The sequence below is a fragment of the Hemibagrus wyckioides genome, linkage group LG05 (genome assembly GCF_019097595.1).
Source record: "Hemibagrus wyckioides isolate EC202008001 linkage group LG05, SWU_Hwy_1.0, whole genome shotgun sequence".
In the NCBI taxonomy this organism is placed as follows: Eukaryota; Metazoa; Chordata; class Actinopteri; order Siluriformes; family Bagridae; genus Hemibagrus; species Hemibagrus wyckioides.
In genome coordinates, this window is record NC_080714.1 from 18,411,096 (window position 1) to 18,430,773 (window position 19,678).

At 38.3% G+C, this 19,678-nt stretch overlaps 2 protein-coding genes, 1 long non-coding RNA gene and 8 other non-coding genes across 16 annotated transcripts in view; all 11 read left to right on the forward strand.

Moving 5' to 3' along the window:
* Positions 1 to 8,388, forward strand: part of osbpl9 (oxysterol binding protein-like 9) — a 30,436-nt gene extending 22,048 nt beyond the window's left edge. For all 4 annotated transcript variants that reach the window (XM_058389181.1, XM_058389182.1, XM_058389183.1 and 1 more), the window contains 13 exons: positions 406 to 565; positions 820 to 926; positions 2,433 to 2,551; positions 2,638 to 2,723; positions 3,135 to 3,312; positions 3,856 to 3,940; positions 4,456 to 4,566; positions 4,651 to 4,714; positions 4,826 to 4,966; positions 5,085 to 5,163; positions 5,988 to 6,079; positions 6,529 to 6,664; positions 6,802 to 8,388. In XM_058389181.1, the coding sequence (XP_058245164.1) occupies positions 406 to 565; positions 820 to 926; positions 2,433 to 2,551; positions 2,638 to 2,723; positions 3,135 to 3,312; positions 3,856 to 3,940; positions 4,456 to 4,566; positions 4,651 to 4,714; positions 4,826 to 4,966; positions 5,085 to 5,163; positions 5,988 to 6,079; positions 6,529 to 6,664; positions 6,802 to 6,876 (1,433 nt within the window). In that variant the 3' untranslated portion in view covers positions 6,877 to 8,388. The remainder of the gene's footprint in view (positions 1 to 405; positions 566 to 819; positions 927 to 2,432; positions 2,552 to 2,637; positions 2,724 to 3,134; positions 3,313 to 3,855; positions 3,941 to 4,455; positions 4,567 to 4,650; positions 4,715 to 4,825; positions 4,967 to 5,084; positions 5,164 to 5,987; positions 6,080 to 6,528; positions 6,665 to 6,801) is intronic.
* A 653-nt stretch (positions 8,389 to 9,041) lies between these two features.
* Positions 9,042 to 12,306, forward strand: LOC131352620 (uncharacterized). Of its 2 annotated transcripts, none has more exons than XR_009204536.1 (12): positions 9,042 to 9,078; positions 9,684 to 9,727; positions 9,914 to 9,945; positions 10,376 to 10,412; positions 10,603 to 10,643; positions 10,832 to 10,884; positions 11,072 to 11,101; positions 11,287 to 11,327; positions 11,506 to 11,531; positions 11,709 to 11,765; positions 11,932 to 11,978; positions 12,163 to 12,306. It is a non-coding gene; the product is annotated as an uncharacterized LOC131352620 (long non-coding RNA). The 2 variants fall into 2 exon arrangements; XR_009204535.1 differs by having other exon boundaries at positions 9,043 to 9,078; positions 11,691 to 11,765.
* On the forward strand, positions 9,520 to 9,600 carry LOC131353627 (small nucleolar RNA SNORD74). The gene has a single exon (XR_009204648.1). It is a non-coding gene; the product is annotated as a small nucleolar RNA SNORD74 (small nucleolar RNA).
* LOC131353632 (small nucleolar RNA SNORD75) lies at positions 9,776 to 9,846 on the forward strand. The gene has a single exon (XR_009204653.1). It is a non-coding gene; the product is annotated as a small nucleolar RNA SNORD75 (small nucleolar RNA).
* Positions 10,239 to 10,307, forward strand: LOC131353631 (small nucleolar RNA SNORD75). Its single transcript, XR_009204652.1, has one exon. It is a non-coding gene; the product is annotated as a small nucleolar RNA SNORD75 (small nucleolar RNA).
* Positions 10,692 to 10,769, forward strand: LOC131353624 (small nucleolar RNA SNORD79). The gene has a single exon (XR_009204645.1). It is a non-coding gene; the product is annotated as a small nucleolar RNA SNORD79 (small nucleolar RNA).
* LOC131353628 (small nucleolar RNA snR60/Z15/Z230/Z193/J17) lies at positions 10,925 to 11,009 on the forward strand. Its single transcript, XR_009204649.1, has one exon. It is a non-coding gene; the product is annotated as a small nucleolar RNA snR60/Z15/Z230/Z193/J17 (small nucleolar RNA).
* LOC131353629 (small nucleolar RNA snR60/Z15/Z230/Z193/J17) lies at positions 11,138 to 11,222 on the forward strand. The gene has a single exon (XR_009204650.1). It is a non-coding gene; the product is annotated as a small nucleolar RNA snR60/Z15/Z230/Z193/J17 (small nucleolar RNA).
* LOC131353630 (small nucleolar RNA SNORD78) lies at positions 11,803 to 11,865 on the forward strand. The gene has a single exon (XR_009204651.1). It is a non-coding gene; the product is annotated as a small nucleolar RNA SNORD78 (small nucleolar RNA).
* Positions 12,018 to 12,091, forward strand: LOC131353626 (small nucleolar RNA SNORD47). Its single transcript, XR_009204647.1, has one exon. It is a non-coding gene; the product is annotated as a small nucleolar RNA SNORD47 (small nucleolar RNA).
* A 661-nt stretch (positions 12,307 to 12,967) lies between the features above and the next one.
* tor3a (torsin family 3, member A) lies at positions 12,968 to 19,422 on the forward strand. 2 transcript variants are annotated; one of them, XM_058389892.1, is made up of 7 exons: positions 12,968 to 13,302; positions 13,504 to 13,626; positions 15,192 to 15,457; positions 15,965 to 16,140; positions 17,189 to 17,313; positions 17,444 to 17,609; positions 17,801 to 19,422. In XM_058389892.1, the coding sequence occupies exons 1-7, from the start codon at positions 13,137 to 13,139 to the stop codon at positions 17,877 to 17,879; spliced, it is 1,101 nt and encodes a 366-aa protein (XP_058245875.1). In that variant the 5' UTR covers positions 12,968 to 13,136; the 3' UTR covers positions 17,880 to 19,422. The 2 variants fall into 2 exon arrangements, with proteins under 2 accessions (XP_058245875.1, XP_058245874.1); XM_058389891.1 differs by having other exon boundaries at positions 12,971 to 13,302; positions 17,444 to 19,422.
* The last annotated feature ends 256 nt before the right edge of the window (positions 19,423 to 19,678 follow it).

Sequence of the window (19,678 nt, forward strand, 5' to 3'; positions counted from 1 at the left end):
AACTGCAAAGTAAACAAGAGGAAGAGACGAGTGTTCCCTGGGTATGCATTAAGTAGATAGGTAGAATAGATAGATTGAAGTAGGTGTAGTCTGTATAGTAAGTAATAGATTATGATGGCTGGTTTTTATTTATGTTATTTATTTATTTATTTTGCCAGAATACACTTCATCTATGTGGCTGTTGTATGAAAAGAATGTGGGTAGTACCGCTGATAAGCCAAAGTGAACCTGTAATTAACACTGCAGTACTATACAATTATTAATGGCTCATCAGTTAAGGTTCTAAATAATTGTTGGACCGAGTGGGGATCTTAATTGCTCAGGGCATTACTAATTTGGATGAAAATGTTAAACATGATGCATTGAATGTAATATATTCCATTCCTTTTCATTTCTGCTGTATAGGGAGTGGTCCTTCTGCACCCAGTAGCAGTGTCACTTCCCCCAGTCACATGAATGTGCCGGCCCATGCTGTCCCAGATTTCTCCTACTCTAGCAGTGAGGACGAGTTTTACGACGCTGATGAATTTTACCAGAGCAGTGCCTCACCGAAGCACTGCATCGAGTGAGTTAATATGTGCGCATACACATCCACACATCCCCAGCTGTTACCAAAATAGTGCATGGAGATAATTACACATTAATCCCACACAAGATATTCCACAAATAATATGATGAATCCAATTACTAACCACAGACCTCCCTAATTATGCTATGATATTATGCACATTCTTGTTTCACACCATATGGCTTTGCAGACACACACTGCGTAGGCAGCAGAGTCTAGTATTGCTTTACATTTGTTGTTTTTGGCTACAGCCCCTCCAGAACCCCTGGTGTTAACAGTGAAGGAAATGCAGCTCTCAAAAGGCCCAACACCACCGACTCCCTCAATTCCTCTATGTCCAACGGCACAACTGATGCAGGTATTCAAACATTTACACACACACCCACAGCTAAAAGAAAATCAGTTTTCAGTACCACTAGTGATAGTAGGCACACAAAATACATGAAACAGTCCAGGGGGTGGAGCTGGATCAGATCTCGGCTATAAACTCTACCCCAGACAATGTTGTACAGCATGAAACACATTCTACACTCTTATCCAGCATCACGCACGCACGCACACACACACACACACCACCTCCTGGACTTTTTTGCCTTACTCTATCCCAACTCCTGGACTGACTCCACCCCATAGACTTTTTTGTTTTAAGGGTACTTGAAAACACCATACATGGATGCACACTTAAACACACACAATGACAATGAGTGCCCAATAAGCAATAAGATGGACATATTGAAAATGTTTGCATTCATACACTAGACATTCACACTCCTCTTCATGTCTAAGTACACATGGTCAGTGAATACAAAAAGTGCTGAAGACAATATATACATTTTACACTGATGTCATTTTTTAATCAATAGAAATTAACCCTCTGATTAATTAATCATACACATTCAAGCAGCATAAATCTGCACACAGCTGCTTCAGCACAGTATATTTACAAAAAAATCTGCTGGTTAGTTTAGATGATAAAAACAGGAAATGCATGGTTTCACGTGAGCTAAAGATCTGTTAAAAACCATTAACCAGAAATGGGTGTAACTGCAGATTAATAACTATTACAAATATGTATGATTGATGCAATATCCCACACTTTCAAGCTCCATGTTTAACCAAACTGCTGCACGAGCATTATTGTTAATGTGTAAAGTGTAATGCTGCATACAGTCAAATGTTCATGATAAATATGTTTGTTATGATTGACACACAGCTGTCAAATACCTCATCTACTCCCTCATGAATACTGACATGCATTTATCATAAGGTCAAATACGAGGAGAAATATTAAGGAGATTTGTAACGTTTGACGGCTGACAAAAATGCCATTGAGAATTGTAAAGTAATATAATAATTTCACCTTTGTTCTGTTCAGTAATAAAGAGTTAATTTTCAGGCTTAAAGTCTGTATAGTATCCAGTCCCTCAAGCATGTCTGAGACTTTTTTTGGCTTTATTTTTTAGCCACCATGCGTGCTTGTGAATACCTGAAAGCACTCGGGTTAGGGTTAGGGTTAGGGGTTTCACTTTCACATTTCACTTTCATTTATTGTGTAATCGGATCCCACATAATAGCATTTTCCATAGTATCATTTGACTTCCCTTGTATGTCATATGATACCATGGAAAATGTATGTGCGCACACACTTCTATTCCTGAATCGTCACAAATGACTTCTTTACCTGCTTTATATCCAGTAAGATCTCAAACACACACACACACACACCTACTTCTGAATCATCACAAATGACTTCATTAACTGCCTTATATCCCGTAACACACACATACATGAAACCTTCAATATGTAGCGCACATGTTTATGGGCTCAATGTTGTTTGCTCAGCAGTGTGCTTTGTCTTGATCAGATCAGTATGACAGTCATGATGAGAGGGATGACGATGGTGAGGGAGAGTCAGTGGAGGAACACAAGAGCGTCATTATGCATCTGCTTTCACAAGTCCGATTGGGAATGGACCTCACCAAGGTAACTCTTGACTCAACTTCCATCTTCTTACTGCTCTCTTTCCTTTTCTGTACTCTCTCTATAAAGATGTTACTTGTCTTTTCTAGGTGGTTTTACCTACGTTCATCTTGGAAAGAAGGTCGCTGTTGGAGATGTATGCAGACTTCTTTGCACATCCTGATTTGTTCGTCAGGTAAAGTGTTTTGCTGTGCATTACAGCAAATGTACACACCTGGAGATACAGACAATGTTGAAATAAATTTCTAAAATATGCTGGGAAAAAGATTAGATCTCTGATGTGGAGCAAAGATGTTGCTATATATATATTTACAGATATATAGCAATATCTTTGATCTACATGAGAGATCTCTTTTACCCAGAATATTTTAGATAAGGGGTTCTCAACTTTATTTCAGTACATTATTTAAATATGGTATAAGCAGTGATGTTGCTTTCAATTCCTATCCAGAGGCAATGCATTTAATTAAACTTGTTCCTTCGACTAGGAAAAAACAAATAAAACACCCCATCAACTCAAAACACACACACAATCACAGAGCCCTATGCTTAAATGAATCTTATGTTTTGTTCTATCTATGCTCAGCATTGCCGAGCAGGCAGAGCCTCGGGAACGCATGGTGCAGGTGGTGAGGTGGTATCTCTCAGCCTTTCACGCTGGCCGGAAAGGATCCGTGGCTAAGAAGCCGTACAACCCCATCTTGGGAGAGGTATTCTATTGCCACTGGGACCTTCCTTCAGAAACAGAGGAGCCTGCTTCTGGGGTATGTGTGAGATGATGTGAAAAACGTTTTTAAAAAGGCAGCATTTATGCTGGTTAATTCTATCTAGCAGACATTTTACGAAAGATTATTGTGCTATTACAAATGGAACTTGGTCAGAGATTGAATTTTCTCAACCTAAGAAAATTATTATTATATGTGTGTGTTTTTTTTTCTCTTCTGGAATTGAAACTCATGTGATTTTAGAGGATTTAGCATGCTTTGTTCTATACAGCAAATGCATAAAAGTTGCAGGAATATAACATTATAGACATGAAAGATGCACCTGTTTCCATTTGATTACCTTTGTGTTTCTGGGTAAATTAACACCCAAGGGTGTATATGCCTCCATGGGAATTCAGAGATCAGGATTATACAGTGTTGTACTGTAAATTAAAGCTATAGCCTGCCAAATCACCATAGCAACATTTATCGGTTCAGCTTAGCAGCAATAACCTGTTGCGCTACCTCTAACCAACATGTGAACGCAGCATGACACTTTAAATAGTGGCTTTTCTCAAACAGACATGTGTGGTTTTTGGACAGGAGCCTGTGTCAGAAGGGCCAGTGCCATATTGTAGCCGGGGCAGTGTGTCATTCGTAGCAGAGCAGGTTTCTCACCACCCACCAAGTAAGTGCTACATATTTACACCCACAAACCCACTTAATAAAAACAAACAAGCTAGGAAACCACTGAATTATAAACTGCTATGAGAATTAACTGGATGCAAAAAAAATGTTTTTAAATATGTGTATATTTTGTCCAATGTGTACAAAAATGTTACATTAAATATTGATATAATCCTTACCACACGAATGCATGTTTTATAATAATAATAATAATAAAAATAAAAACAAGAATAAAAGAATTGGTTAAGAGAAAGCATTAAGTATTAATGCCCTGCTCATTACATGACTTTAAGCATATTGATAATTGGGTGTTCAGTGTGTTGTGTGAATAAAACATTGATATTGAAATGGAAGGATCAGTTTTATGAGGATAGTCAGTCCTACACTAGGTTAATTGTGTTGTTTAGGTTTAGTGACTGTAAATCATTCGTATCAAAGTATATCACAAGATTAGGTGTTTTGTCTCTTGAATTTTTGTTTTATCCTCTAAAGTTATTTCTTGCTCAACTGTTACAGTATCTGCCTTCTACGCTGAGTGTATAAGCAAGAAAATCCAGTTCAATGCACACATTTGGACCAAATCTAAGTTCCTTGGAATGTCCATTGGTGTACACAATATTGGCCAAGGTAGGCAAAGACATACACAGTGTGTATCAGTGTTCAGGTATAACAGTGATGTGTCTTATACTGCTCTTTTCTTGTGTGCTGCAGGCTGTGTGTCTTGTCTAGAGCATGATGAACACTACATTCTGACTTTCCCCAATGGCTATGGCAGGTGAGGTTAATCCTTTTTGTCTTTTTCGTCCTCTCCTCACATGAAGCGATGTCCGGTGTTTTGTGTCTCAGTGGGATGTTGTCTTTCATTATCCTGCATGTGTCCTTGCAGGTCGATCCTGACCGTTCCATGGGTGGAATTAGGTGGAGAGTGCAATATTTCCTGCTCCAAAACTGGCTACAGTGCCAACATAGTGTTCCACACCAAACCCTTTTACGGGGGAAAAAAGCACAGGATAACCGCAGACATTTTGTGAGTCAATATTAGAGGATGCATTAATTGAAGAATGTGCTTAAAATGATTCTTTATCGTTGTGATCATGGTACAAAATGTATTTTATTTTTACTGTATGACATTCACTTCCTTGCAGTGGTCCCAATGATAAGAAATCATTCTGCTCCGTTGAAGGGGAATGGAATGGAGTGATGTATGCAAAATTAGCTTCTGGGGTAAGTCTGATGTCCGAGTAACACCACTGAGTAAATACAAGTAAAACTTCTGACTGTAAAATTGAAAGAATTTTTTGAATGTTTCAGAAACTGCTGGTCTCCTGGGATTTTCACACACAACAGGATATAGAATTTACATAAAAACAAAACTGTGTGTTAAGGGTTGCAGAGGGTGGTCTGCGGGCCGAAACATCTTGTTGATGAAGGAGATCAGAGGAGAATGAACTGAGGCTATCAGTGATACAGACTCACCCAAACTGGACAGTTAAATAATAAAAAACAAAAATCGGAATTTTTTTAACAGTTGTCCATTTTGGTGGTGTCTTTGCTCATGATAAATTCAGATTCTTGTTCTTGGCTTACAGGAGTGGAACCTGATGTGGTGTTTTGTTATTGTAGCCCATCCACCTCAAGGTTCCATGTTTTTTGTATGCTGAGATTCTTTTCAGCTCACCATGATTGTGAAGAATTTGAGTTCTTATATCCTTCCTGGCAGCTGGTATTATACTGGCCATTTTCCTCTGACCTCTCTTATCAATAAGGCATTTCCACCCACAGAACTGTGACTCACTCATTGTCTGACCAGTCTGTGTAAACTCTGGAACCTGTTGTATGTGTGAAAATCCCAGGTGCTCAGCAGTTTGTGAAATACTCAAACCAACCACCATCTCACAGATAAAGGTCCAGAGATCATGCTTTTTCCCCATTGTGATGTTTGATGTGATCATTACCAGAAGCTCTAGACCTGTATCTGCATGTTTTTATCCACTGTCCTGCTGCTCCATTAATGTATGATAAATGCATATTTGCTTTTTGTGTCTTAGGAAAACTCGGTGTTTATTGACACAAGGAAACTCAGCATTATTAAAAAGAAGGTGCGGAAGTTGGAGGATCAGTTAGAATATGAATCAAGGCAGTGAGTATCTTCCCTAAGGCACAGCGGCAGCATTATTATTTCTGCTGTAATATTCTCTGCCCAGTCCTATTTTATTTGTAGAGATGTTTATCTATTTGTACCAAACAAATCATTTGCCAATTCCCACCCACTAATTTGTGTATTGCATCACAGTACAGACACTCAGGGTATGTTCTGTTATTTGCATGTTCTGTGTACATGACTTCACAAAAGCCCATGCTTTGCTAGTGTCACTCTGACAGCAGAGAAAGTAACCCCATCTCTCTCACACAGAGACCACAGACAGTTATGCTCTCTAAGATCCTCCCCACAAGCCTATTTTGGACAATTTCACTTTTGTTTAAACTATTTGTACACTTCATGATATATACTGAGAAAATAAGCTGATAATATGCCTTCTTCTCTTCTGATTATCTGTAATGCCTGCCGTTTTTCTTTTGACCGGTCAGGCTGTGGAAGGACGTGACGTTGAACCTGAAACTCAAAGACATTGATGCCGCCACAGAGGCAAAGCACCGTCTGGAGGAGAAACAGCGGGCCGAGGCCAGGGAGAGGAAGGAGAAGGAGGTTCAGTGGGAGACTAGAGTGAGTTTGCTTTCGGTTTGCATTATGTTCTAGTTGTTTGTCCCGCATGTAATATCCCCTTTTAAGGGAGTGTTTCTGAAGAAAAACACTGTGTACTTGAAGTTCGTCTGATGTTAGATTGTTTTCCTCTGTTGTAGTTGTTTCATGAGGATGGCGAGTGCTGGGTTTATGATGAACCTCTTCTGAAGAGAATGGCCTCACTACGACACTAGTACAGCCTCTCTGAAGCAACCGAGTCTAAGAAAAGAACTCTTTTACAATTCACCTTTCATGTGAAGCCTTGGAATGACTGATGAATGAACAATTAAACAGCTTTGCATTTTGGAAATGAATGATAAGAACTAGACTCTATACAAGTAACTATCAAATAAAAAAATACTCCTTTCTCGCCAACTGCACCACTTCCACGCTCCACTGCTCCTTTAAGATGGAAAAATCCCACACCACAGAAATATACTGAGGTAGTTAATGGCTCCTTAACAAGCCAAATGAACGCTCTGGTTATGACAGGGTGGGTCATTCCCACAGGCATGTTGCCTCCCATTGCGGGGCAAAAGGGGTTGTAATCGAACAAACTGAAAGCAGCGTTCTGTATCTCAGGGAATCAGGTGACTGAGGAATGAAGGCTGTATCTCCTGATGTTTTAAAAGCCTTAGGTGGAACTACAACATGGAAGAACTTGACTCGCCTACAGCTAGCTACAGATATTTATATATACATATATAGAACTTACAATTATATATTATATAATGTCCTTTTTTGCCTTTTTGTTCATCTGCAATAGTAATGGTTTGAAAGTATGAACTTGAAAATGTCAGCATAACAACCATTCCATTTACTTCCTCTTTGTCAATCATTAAATAGAAGAAAACACCATGCTCTTCTTCTTTTGAAAGGTTTTGCGTTACATCATGTGTAGCTGCGAATCAGGACCATTTAAGGAAACAAAAAATGAGAAACAGGTTGCACCTGAAGGAACTCAGTTTGATAGACGATCATGCTGAAAGTCCATTTCAATTCAAGTACTCTTTGTTTTAAATGTATTAGTTAGTTGTTTTAAAATTAGCACTGTCTAATGGAAGTATGAACGCATAATTATGCAACATATGCAGGGTATGCCATGTAAGTCAAAAGTCATCTTTTAATGCCCTTTATGAACATCTTTAATTCTCTCTCTCTCACACACACACACACACACACACCTTCACCCTCCTCTAGATTTGCCTTTTTTTTAATTCTCTATATTATAATTAAAACAGATGTTATCAAATGGCTAAAATATATTGAATACCTAAAAAGGCCTAATAGTAATGTTATGGAAATGTTTGAAATTGAATTTATTGTCATCAGAAGGATTCCATGGGTGTAATGTGAGTCTAAAAGTAAAGCTATGCTGTAGTTAAAACTATTAGGATCCACATTTTTGACTGAGATTATTTAGAACTTTGCACTGTTGGTGATTTCATGGGCAGAATGGTGTTGAAGGATTCATCGTTTTCAACCAGTTTAGTGAATCAAGGTGGGCAAGAAATGGATTATTAAAAGAACATTTTCTTATGTTTGTAAATTTGAAATCGAGGCCTTGCCATATCCATACATTTCACTGTCATGCAGTGTTGCTTTGCAAAAGCAATCTAAACTGTTTTCCTCTCATTTGACATAGCCACTGATTGTACCAGATTTTCATGTTTAATGATGCAAAATATTAAATCTCAATGAGACCAGCTTGAGTCATGAATTTTTTTCCCCATGTATACGTTCAATCTAAAGCTGCTTAGAACATATAAAACCGACTTGTATGTTAGCTATAAAACTTAAAGGGCAGCAGCTTGATATTAACTGATAGAACTGCTCATGTTCTAATGTGGTTTCGTTGAAAGAATCGACTCATTGATTCGGCTCGCCTATCTGAACCGCCGTTATGTATGAATATATTCCAAGTTTGTGTGTGACTGAGTACAGCACACCATGAGGCAGTGAACATCAGGATAGTCTTCCAAAATGAATTTTATTTTGAATAAATAGCAGGCAAAGCAGCACAATATTATTGGTACAGAAATCCGTAGTGCATTTGGAAAAGCCTATGTATCACCTTAATGATTTTACACTGCTAGTATAAAACGCTAGTTTGTTGATTTTGTAATAGTGAATAAAATAAATTACAATAATTTTCATAAAAACTGGCAAACAGTCGTTGGCAGCTATAAGAATCGACTCATTGTTGAGTTGAATCACTTGGTCCGATTCACACTGAAAAGCTGAAAATGGTTCAGCACTGCTCTCTAGTGTCTGTAGCTTGTACTGCTAAAGCTAAAGCGCCATCTTGAAACTTCCCACAAATCATTGCGGCGTGTAGTATAAATGCTCGCGTGCCCTTTTTCTCGGCCTCATTCTCTCATGGTGTGTGATGGAAGGTGTGTATTATTTTTTGTCTAAATACACATGTCTACTAATGATCTTTTTGCTTTTCTTGAATTCTGTATTTAAGTATATATACAGTTGATTTTTTCTGAAATAGTGTTTTGTACAAATGCTTTTTTTTTTAATTATTATTATTATTATTTTGTTAAGCACTCGTGATTTTCCTAACCGGTTAGCTTAGCCTTTAGCTGCACGTGAGCTTAGCACTTAAATATTTTCTGTCGTTAAGTCATAAGAATGTGCTGTAATTATTACATTAGCATACATATATATATATATTTGTATGCATGTATGCTTATGCAGGTTTTTTTGCTTTTTGATTTTAAACTAACCCAGTGATTATACTTCTTGACTTTTTCAGATAGCTAGCTAGCACCCTCGATAGCTTACTTTGTGTGCCCCTATTAGGTTTAAAGCAAGCTGTGTCTTTGTTCTTTGTGTGCATATGATGAAAATTATGTTGGTAGGGACATCTGAGAAAATCTGATGAATGCCAACATTTCTGATACGTCTTTATTGGACTTTTCTCTGTTCACTTCCTGTATCCCACGTGGTAGCCATGCAGCTCTGATTAACCTTTTATGTCTTTCTTCTGCAGAGGTTGCTGCATCCAGCATTCCGTCTGGGCCGTGCCTGCTACTGGTAAGTAAATCCCTGAAAGGGTTAAAAGCAATGCACAATCACTCCCCAAGCCTGTGATGAAGAACAATGAGTAAGAGTAGTGGACAGAAGTGGTTTCTGAAAAATACATTTCTGAGGCTTATGTTTGATTTGCTTAGTGATGCTCTGCATGTTGCTACGATTAATCGGTGTATTTCCTTATTGTAGCATGCAGAAAGAATGGGCTGCTGTAAATTAAGGTATGTACTTTTTTAAAGATTCACTTCCACTTAGGCCATGTCTATGCTAATCTGGATAAATTTGAAAACTGCATTTTCATCTAAGAACGTTCTGCATCCACGTTATTGTTTTCAATCATTTGCCAAAAGTTGGTCATTCACACCGAGAGGTCTGAAAATGCTTTCGTCCCTGTACTGCACATGAGAAACGTTTTCATTGACTAAAAATGCCGCTTCAGTGTGGATGGACGCCCAGAACGGATAGAAAAATATGCGTCTTTAAATGAAACGTATTAGTGTGGACATGGCCTTATTGCCTGTGATGAGTAAATTGAATAAGAGTAGTGGACAGAAGTGATTTCTGAGAACTTGAATCTGAGGCAACTTTCTCATTTTTCTCTTTTGATAACATGGCCAGGGAAGATTAATCTGGTTCTTTTTTTTCTTGCAGTGGCAGATGGACGTTTGTACACTGTATTTGTGTCCAGGTATGTGTTGCGTCTTAATGCTTTACTTCTAATGTGTGCCCAATGATGACCCTATTTGCTACTCTTGATCCAAGACTGATGAAATTGCAACCACCAAATACTTAATCTGAGGCACTGTTTCTATACTGGAGTTTTCTTGATGTATTTCTTCAAGTAATTTTTTTTTTTTTTTTTCTTTTTTCTTTCCTAGACTTGACCATTTCCCTTAGGATGTTACCAGAAATGGACGAGGTAAGCTTTCGTGAATGTGATTAAAATGCTGCAACGGTGTCTACCATCTGCTGTTTATGATGATTGTTTAATACAATGGGAATCTCTCTGAATAAGAGTGAAAGACACATTTGTACTGAAACAGTAGCATGTCACAATATTGTCACTCATCTTTAGTAGGCACATTGTAATATGTGTTCTCTCTCAAGGGCTCCTACTGTATGCCAAGTCCATGATGTCAGCCAGTGAAGTTGGCATAATGGTAATTTTCTTTTAAGTTTCCTTTATTCTGGAATGTAATTTTGGTGCAAATGATGAATGCATAGTTCAGCAGAATCTCCATGTAGAACCATATGCAATGTCTTTCGCTCCTAGCTGATGCATCAGTTCTTTCTTAACAGTTTAATGTAATGGAACTGCGCTGTTTAACTCTTTCATTATTTTTGCAGTGATAAAGCTGCTAAGGAACCTATGATAAGGTGAGTTTAGATGTTTTAAAATTTCAGTTGCATAACATGATACAAATGATGACTGCATAGTTCAGCAGAATCTCCATGTAGAACCATATGCAATGTCTTTCGCTCCTAGCTGATGTATCGGGTAAAGACAGGGTGTGTGATCCACTGCCTTTACTTGCTGTTAACAAAAAAATCTCTATTTGCAGCCTCTAGATGGTGACCATGCTTTTTGAATGCCTCATGCCAGGTATGTGATCATTTAGTTGTATGATCTTTTAGCTGTGATCTGGAGAGGATGATCATGAATCAGGTCTCTGATCTTTTTGAGGACTTCAAATCTTTTAAATGACTGATCCAGATTTAAATGTCTCAGTATTCCACAGCTGCAGTGGTGTTGCTCTAATCATGTTTCATCCGTCTCCTAGGGTGGCTGTGACTACATGATGAATTGGTGAGTTTTAATACAGATTGGGTATTTATTAGCACACTTGACCAGTGGGATGATTTAATGTCCATTGACTTTCCCATGGAGATTGGATATTAGCTCTGTCTGATATGGTCCTTTTTAGGTAGCCTTTAGACCTCATGGTCATATTTTCTGTTCTAACAGGAGTCTACTCATTGACAGGTGAACATTTGCTTGCATCCTTAAGGACCCTTTTGAAGCATGCTTCTGTCTCACCAGGTTTGTATACTTATTTAATTACTAGCCCACAATTGGGGTTCAGTGATGTTTTACAAATGTCTGACCTGAACACAAATGTGGACAGTCTCTTGCTGATGAACCCATGTTTCTATTTCTCTGTAAGCTGTTCTAATTTACCCTGACTAACTGTAAACATCTATTACAGAATGACTTGGAGTCCACTGGATAAGTTGACAGACTGGCAGTGTTCAGGTGAGGAGTGCTGTGATGGCTTGTAAATTCTTAACCTGCAACCTGTGATGAAGAGATTCTGCCAAATGAATCTGCTGATTATACCCCTTACCGTTCCATTTATTTCTGAGGTTGCTGTGACTTACCTTGCTGTTTGTGCTAGTCCTACATTTTCTTGATTGCTTATTTTTTGCCCTCCCCCCAGCTGTTGGCCCTCAACCCAAGCTTCAGTGTGATTGCATGAACATCAAGACCTGGAGGACATGATGGCCAATACATGCAGACTCTTGAAGGGAGAAACAAAACATTAATAACTGTTAATGTGTGTAAATAAACTTTTGAAATGAAAGTGCTGTTTCCTTTTTTGGGGGGGGGGGGAATTGTTAAACATGTCAAGGGTCCCTTAAATATGGTTTATAAACCTGTTAATATGCAGTACTGGTCAATGGGTTCATTTTTGTGTGAATGCACACGGACTGTACTGATGTAATATGGCGCTATTTATAATTAATCAAGGTGGGAGTTGAACAAAAGTCTAATTTTGGTTAGAAACGGTGTTAAATTTAAGGCCTAAGTTTGGTATGTAGGATTTGCTTTGTAAATGCCTTGGATGGATGCCGTTTTTGTTCTTTCTGAGGACATTATTTTTCAATGTAAAACGTGAAAAGTGGTACTGGGTGATATTTGGCAAACGGGAGCTTTAACTTTTGACGTTGATGCAGTAAAAAAAAAATAGAGGGGAATAAATAATTTCTAATTATATGTAGATGATGAAATGAGACTTGGTTTGTTTAAACGAGGGGTGTCCAATCTTATCCGCAAAGGGCCGGTGTGGGGGCAGGTTTTCATTCCAACTGAGCAGAAGCCACACCTGAGTCCACTGAAAGCCAAGATCTGGCTTCTGCTTGGGTTGAATGAAAGCCTGCACCCACACCGGCCCTTTCTGGATAAGATTGGACACCCCTGGTCTATATGGTAGCAGCCTACGGGAAACCCGAGGCTTGTCATAGTTACCGGGACTACCGGAAATGACGTCACTGTTCCGCGGCAACCTGCCCTTTGGGTAAATATTGATGGTACGTTTTTACGTCCCTGGGTAGACTGTCAGGAGATCTGAATGGACACAAAACGGAGGGGTAATTCCAGTTCACTGTACAGACGGCATTCCTATCGGACCTGATGATCGTTTTAGCCTTTTTATCCGCGCTTGTGGCGGTGCCCGTTAAAGCGGATTTGTTTCACTTTGATAGCATCTCAAATGTCTCAACCTATTACTTCAACTACCTCTACTGCCATGTTTGGGAAGGGGAATGTCAACCGAACCAGGACGATGCGACCCAGCAAGGTATGGAAAGAGGGTCTCTGAAAGGCCGTGTTTTAGTCCGGGTTTTGTTGTTTTCAGTCTAAATGCGGATGTGCCGAATCCATTGGTTTCGTTTAAGGAGCGCACTGTGCTGTCGGAAGCTGGACGTTTTATTTGTAGAATAATCTGCTCATCAAAACTCATTCAGGCCTGAAATATGAGTTTGCCATGTTTTCTGCTCAGTGCCTACAGGAAGTATGTGGTCGTGGCTTTCTCAGGATTATAAAGGCATGCTGACCAATTGGTACTGCAGCATTGGGCAATGCTGTGATTCAGGAGACTGCCGAATTACCAACAACATCACAGGTATAATGTTCAACAGCACTTCATAGATTTTTTTTTTAGACATTGTATATGAAGGCTCATTAATTTTCAGTTAAATGTATGTGTTTCAGATATATATTGAAATATACGCTGATCAGGCATAACATTATGACCACCTGCCTAATATTTTGTTGGTCCCCCTTTCGCTGCCAAAACACAACAAACTGTGATGCACTGTGTATTCTGACACCTTTCTGTCACAACCAGCATTAACTTCTTCAGTAATCTGAGCAACAGTAGCTCATCTGATGGATCGGATGACATGAGCCAGCTTTCTCCCCCCATGTGCATCAATAAGCCTTGGCTGCCCACGATCCACTGTTACTACCTTGGACCACTTTTGATAGATACTGACCACTGCAGACCGGGAACACCCCACAAGAGCTGCAGTTTTGGAGATGCTCTGATCCAGTCGTCTAGTCATCACAATTTGGCCCTTGTCAAACTCGCTCAAATCCTTACACTTGCCCATTTTTCCTGCTTCTAACACATCAACTTTGAGGACAAAATGTTCACTTGCTGCCTAATATATCCCACCCACTAACAGGTGCCATGATGAGGAGATCATCAGTGTTATTCACTTCACCTGTCACTGCTTATAATGTTATGCCTGATAGTATATATATATATATATGTATGTATATGTATATATATATATATATATATATACCAATGTAAAATAATGCAAAACTAGGATAAATTATGATGTCCTGACCCTCAGTGTGAAACAAAACAATTTACAAAAATTAAGTGAAAAACAAGCAGAAGCATTTTAGGGGAATAGAGACATTAAAAATGTTTCCATAGCCTGATTGCATACATATGCACACCCCTAATCCAATACTTTCTTGAAGCACCTTTTGATTTTTTTTTTTACACTGCTCAGTTTTTTGGGGGGTAAGAGTTTATCATCATGACACATCTTGACTGGACAATATGTTCTTTCAAAAACATTCTAAATTGTAAGGGCATCTACTGTGTCAGCCAGCTTCAGGTTACCACTACAGATTTTTTGGATTCAGGTCTGGTGTCTGGTCAGGTTATACTTCAGGTTACTGTTATACTGAAAAATAAAGATGTGAAGAAAATCCCACAGAAACAGCTGATCTTTATTTGGGGTTTGGGGATAGTCAGAATAAAAATTCATGACAGCTCTATGATAATTACTTTTGTACATGAGATTGTAAGATTTGTTCATCCAGAACAGTTATAATGCTCTGGGATATTGATTGGAAGATCAGGGTTCAAGCCAGCACCACCAAGCTCCACTGTTGGGCAATTGAGCAAGGCCCTTAACCCTCTCTGCTCCAGGGGTGCTGTATTATAGCTGTGCCTGTGCTCTGACCCCAACGTCCACAGCTAAGAGATGCAAAGAAAAGAATTCCACTGTGCTGTAATGTGTGTGTGGTGATAATAAAGGCTTTGTGCCCTCACTTCTTCTTCTTATTGTAACTTTATCTTAAAATTTATCTTGGTTTTGTATTTTTACATTACAAAAACCTATCATTTAAACAGTTTTTTTTTCCTTCCTGTTAATCTGCAATTAGGTCTAGAGCGGGATCTACAGCTAAAACTTCATGGGCAGCACCTGGCCCAGTCGGTGGTCCTCAAGGCAATTCAAGGCTTCATTAATAACCCTGATTCCAACAAGCCCCTGACTCTGTCGTTCCACGGTTGGTCAGGCACAGGCAAAAACTTTGTGGCCCGGTTGGTGGCAGATAACCTGTACCGTGACGGAGTGAAGAGTGAGTGTGTGCGTCTATTCATCGCTCCATTCCACTTCCCACATGCGAGACTGGTGGATGTCTACAAGGTGAGCCATTCTCACAATGTCTTTATGCAAACTTTACAGTACTGTATACTTTTGGTTAATCTACCTTCCCAGACTGTGCGAACTGCATAGGTATTAGGGAGTTCTGTTCAGTAGCTGTAATATGTATGAGGAAGGCATGTAGTGTAAAACCCCATGTTCTGTACTGTAGGGTTTACACTTTTGATTGCACTTCTGTCAAAGATTGAAGCGATCATGCTAATGCAAGCAGTAACATGGCCCAGTGTTCTGCAGATGGGCTCCAGATCCCTTGTAAACCTGACTAGGATAATGAGATGAAATCATGAAAGAAAGAAGTACGTTAGTTGCAGATAATCACACATAAAGACATAATTAAAATTTATTTTGACTTGTAGCATTTCTGTTATGCTTCTAGTGTATATGGTTTTTGAAAAAATTTTTAAATATATATCTTGTGCATTATGTATTTTAACAACTGTGTTGCTACATTATAAAAACTGTTATTCATTTTAGTACATGTGATTTTAGGGCCAGCTGAGGGAGGCTATTAGAGACATGGTCCTCCGTTGTCCACAAACACTCTTCATTTTTGACGAGGCAGAGAAACTGCACCCTGGGCTTATTGATGCCATTAAGCCCTATATGGACCACTATGATAATGTGGATGGTGTTAGCTACAGAAGAGCTATATTCCTGTTCCTCAGGTTGGTGTGTCCTCATTAAGTTTCAACTTTATCAAGCTAATACAGCATATGATTTATATTAGAGTCTCCAGTGGGATATTTTATAGAGAGATTTCACTAGTGCTGCTTATATGCAATCAGTGTTGAGCAATATGTGTAAAGGCTGAAGCTGACATCAGTGTTTGAGAAAAATACTAGTCAAATAGGCTGAAAGTGCAAACTACTACCAAGCACTATCAGGGAATGTTTGCATCCTTCTTGGTTTATGGGTGAAAAAATGTAAATTACTTTTCTAAGGGTAGTGCTTAATTCTGCGAGCATCTATGGTCTAGTTCAGTGCTTCCCAAACTGTGGGCCGAGGGCCCCTGGTGGGCCGTAGAATATAAAAAGCTTCTTTTCCACACTTTGATTCAATATAATTGTAAATAGTATGCAGACAGTATGTAGTGTTAAGGATTTAAATATATTTGTAAAGAATGTTTACATCATCTTATTTTCACCAGCATATAAAAATATTACATTTTATGCTAGTTCTCATAATTCACATGAAATTCTTACAAACTGGTTAATAAATGTTGATAATTTTGTGCAAAGAGACAATCTGCTTAGATTAAATATATCTAATATACAAATATATGTATAAATATATCTTTATACTATTAATCAATATATTGTATTTTTTAAACAAAGAGGTTGGGAGGGGTGGTGGTGGAGCTTTTGCTATGTATTTGGGGGGCCTTACCCCTCTGAAGTTTGGGAAGCTCTGGTCTAGTTAATTCTCTGAGCAAGTTTGTTGTTTTAAAGCATATGATAAAGAAACGTTAACTTCTTCTAATGTGCCTCATTAAGGTGTATACTTACTAGTTTTATTAATTGCAAGGAAAGAGTTATAATCGTGTAAACCTAAAGAAGAGTATAAAAATAGTTAGTCCCACTAGATTACTATTATAGCCAAACAAACAATTCAGAACTGGAAGAAACAGATACCTAAAAACACAACCAAAAATTAAGGGTGTACATCTTTTTTTACATTCAATTCCATTAAAAATGTTTTATTCTGTTTCTTTAGTAATATTGGTGGCGCAGCTATTAATGATGTAGCATTGGACTTTTGGCATTCGGGGCAGAACCGGGAAGATATTGGTATGGAAGATCTGGAACATCGACTGCGAGCAGAATCTATGGAGGCTGAAGGCAAGTGCTCTTGCAAGTAATATATATAAATAGGTTTCTGGAAGCCTCAACTGAAATTATGAATTATTAGCATAAAATATAATGTGTTCTCTCTCTCTTTCTCTCTCTCTCTCTCTCTCTCTCTCTCCAGGAGGATTTGCCCAGAGTGAGCTAATGTCAGGGCACCTGATTGACTTCTTTGTGCCATTCTTGCCTCTTGAATATCGCCATGTTAAACTGTGCGCTCGGGACGCGTTCGTTATCCGTGGTGTGGAGCCTGATGAGGCAACTCTGGACGAGGTGGCTAAAGCCATGCTGTATGTACCCAAAGAAGAGAAACTCTTTTCTGCACAGGGTTGCAAATCCATCCCACAACGAATCAACTTCTTTTTACCTTAATATTAATACAATAACACAATCCCACTGAGCCTACATGAACTAGTTAATGCATACGTAACAGCAAAGCTAAAATATGACTGTTATCAGATTTTTACATGCCACTTCACAGGTCCAGGATTCCCAGGCTGATCCTGAGCTTGGGTTACTATCTATGTGGAGGTTCTCACATTCTCAGGATGTCCATGTAGATTTCTTCCCTCCATCTGAAGACCCGCTGGGAGTTTGATTGGCTATGATCAATTGCTTGTTAGCGTGGACCACTGGTGTCCCCATCCATGACATACAGTATTCCCTCCTCATGTCCAGTGTTCCCAGGATAGGCTCCAGATCCACCAAGACCCTGACCAAAATAAAGCTGTTACTGCAGGTGAAAGTTTCAGTGAACATGTAACATGAAGATATTTCAAACCAGAGCTTATGCTGAGTTAAAAAAATGGAGATCTGTTACTTGACCCCACCGAGACCATTTTTTTTTCGTATTTATATCAGTCTAATAGAGCTTTTCCACTGAACAGTGCTATATAGTTAATATTTGGAACTCTGGTCAGGTAGCTGTGCCCACACAAATTTGATCTTAAAATTGTTGCAAATAAAATAAAATAAATAAAAGCAAGAATGTCACATGAAAATGTTTACAATATGACATACTTATTTTTTCCTAGTGGCATGGCAGAAGTCTCCAGTAATTAGAGTGTGTGATTCGGAAGAAGTGTGAACTGTGATTTATTTATTTATTTATTTATTTATTTATTTATCTATCTATCTATCTATCTATCTATCTATCTATCTATCTATCTATCTATCTATCTATCTATCTATCTATCTATCTGTCTGTCTATCTATCTATCTATCTATCTATCGGTAGTAGGCGTAATGTTTTCATTGCCACAACAAATTGAAGGTTGTGAAAAAGCTATAAATAATTTAAATACAGTTGCTTTAAAAGTATGCCTAAACTATATATTTGTAAAGGTAAATTAAAGGATGGTAAGGTGAGTCAGTTATTATGAAATCAAAGTTTAAATCTCAGTAAAGTTCATTGTACTCAGTATCCGAACATTAAAATAGGACATTATTGGGGCTTATACCACTAATTACATTGTGCCTGATATTAAAGGTTAGACTCTGACTCAGGCAGACTTTGTCCTACCCCCAGTGGTTTGTATGTTGGTTCTGTTTGCAGCAATCAGAGTCCATCGATTACCCCAGCTTTACTGCCATGCAACATATTTTGTTTAGAATGTAACACTACTGCTAAAACGTCCAAAAAGAAATGTCTGCTCTTGAGTACACTTCTGTTCAAGAACAGCATTTTCATACTCACTAAAAATTCTTCTTCTTTGTTGCCTTATGAGTCGGTTTTATCTGTGTGAGCCTCACTTTTGAGAAAACCTGTTATGAAAATTGGTTCTTGTGTGGTCAGTTCAATGATATTGATTTATAAATGACCACACAGCATTGTGGCCATATATTCACCCAGGTTTTCCATTCAATCTTATATTTACAACCACTGATTTCTGTGATTCTATACAGTTTTTACAAGTGACATGACACCTGGAAGACTTTCCACCATGACAAAGGGGGTTACCAAATTTATTACAGCCACTTATGCACAGTAACTTAACAGGAAATGTTACATTTCAGATTCTGTTTTCATAACCTGACTTCCCTTAGAAAACTTCATAAATATATAGGTTAAGTGTGGCTTTTTTTTTTTTTAAAAAAACAAAACATTTTGTTATGTAATGATTTCATTTAAATGTGTTGTGTATGAATGCCTTAAATGGGATCATTTGGGGTTTTGTCACTTTACATGGATGTAGTATTTTAATGTTACGAGACGTTAACGAGAAAGTAAAGGAAAGCAGTTGAAATTGTAGGGCAAACCATCATTTGTTAGCATTACTGTTGTTTCTGTTGCAACAAAAGTCTATTTTTCTAGAGAAAATACCAGATTATGACAGCAATAAGATCAGTGAATAGTCTG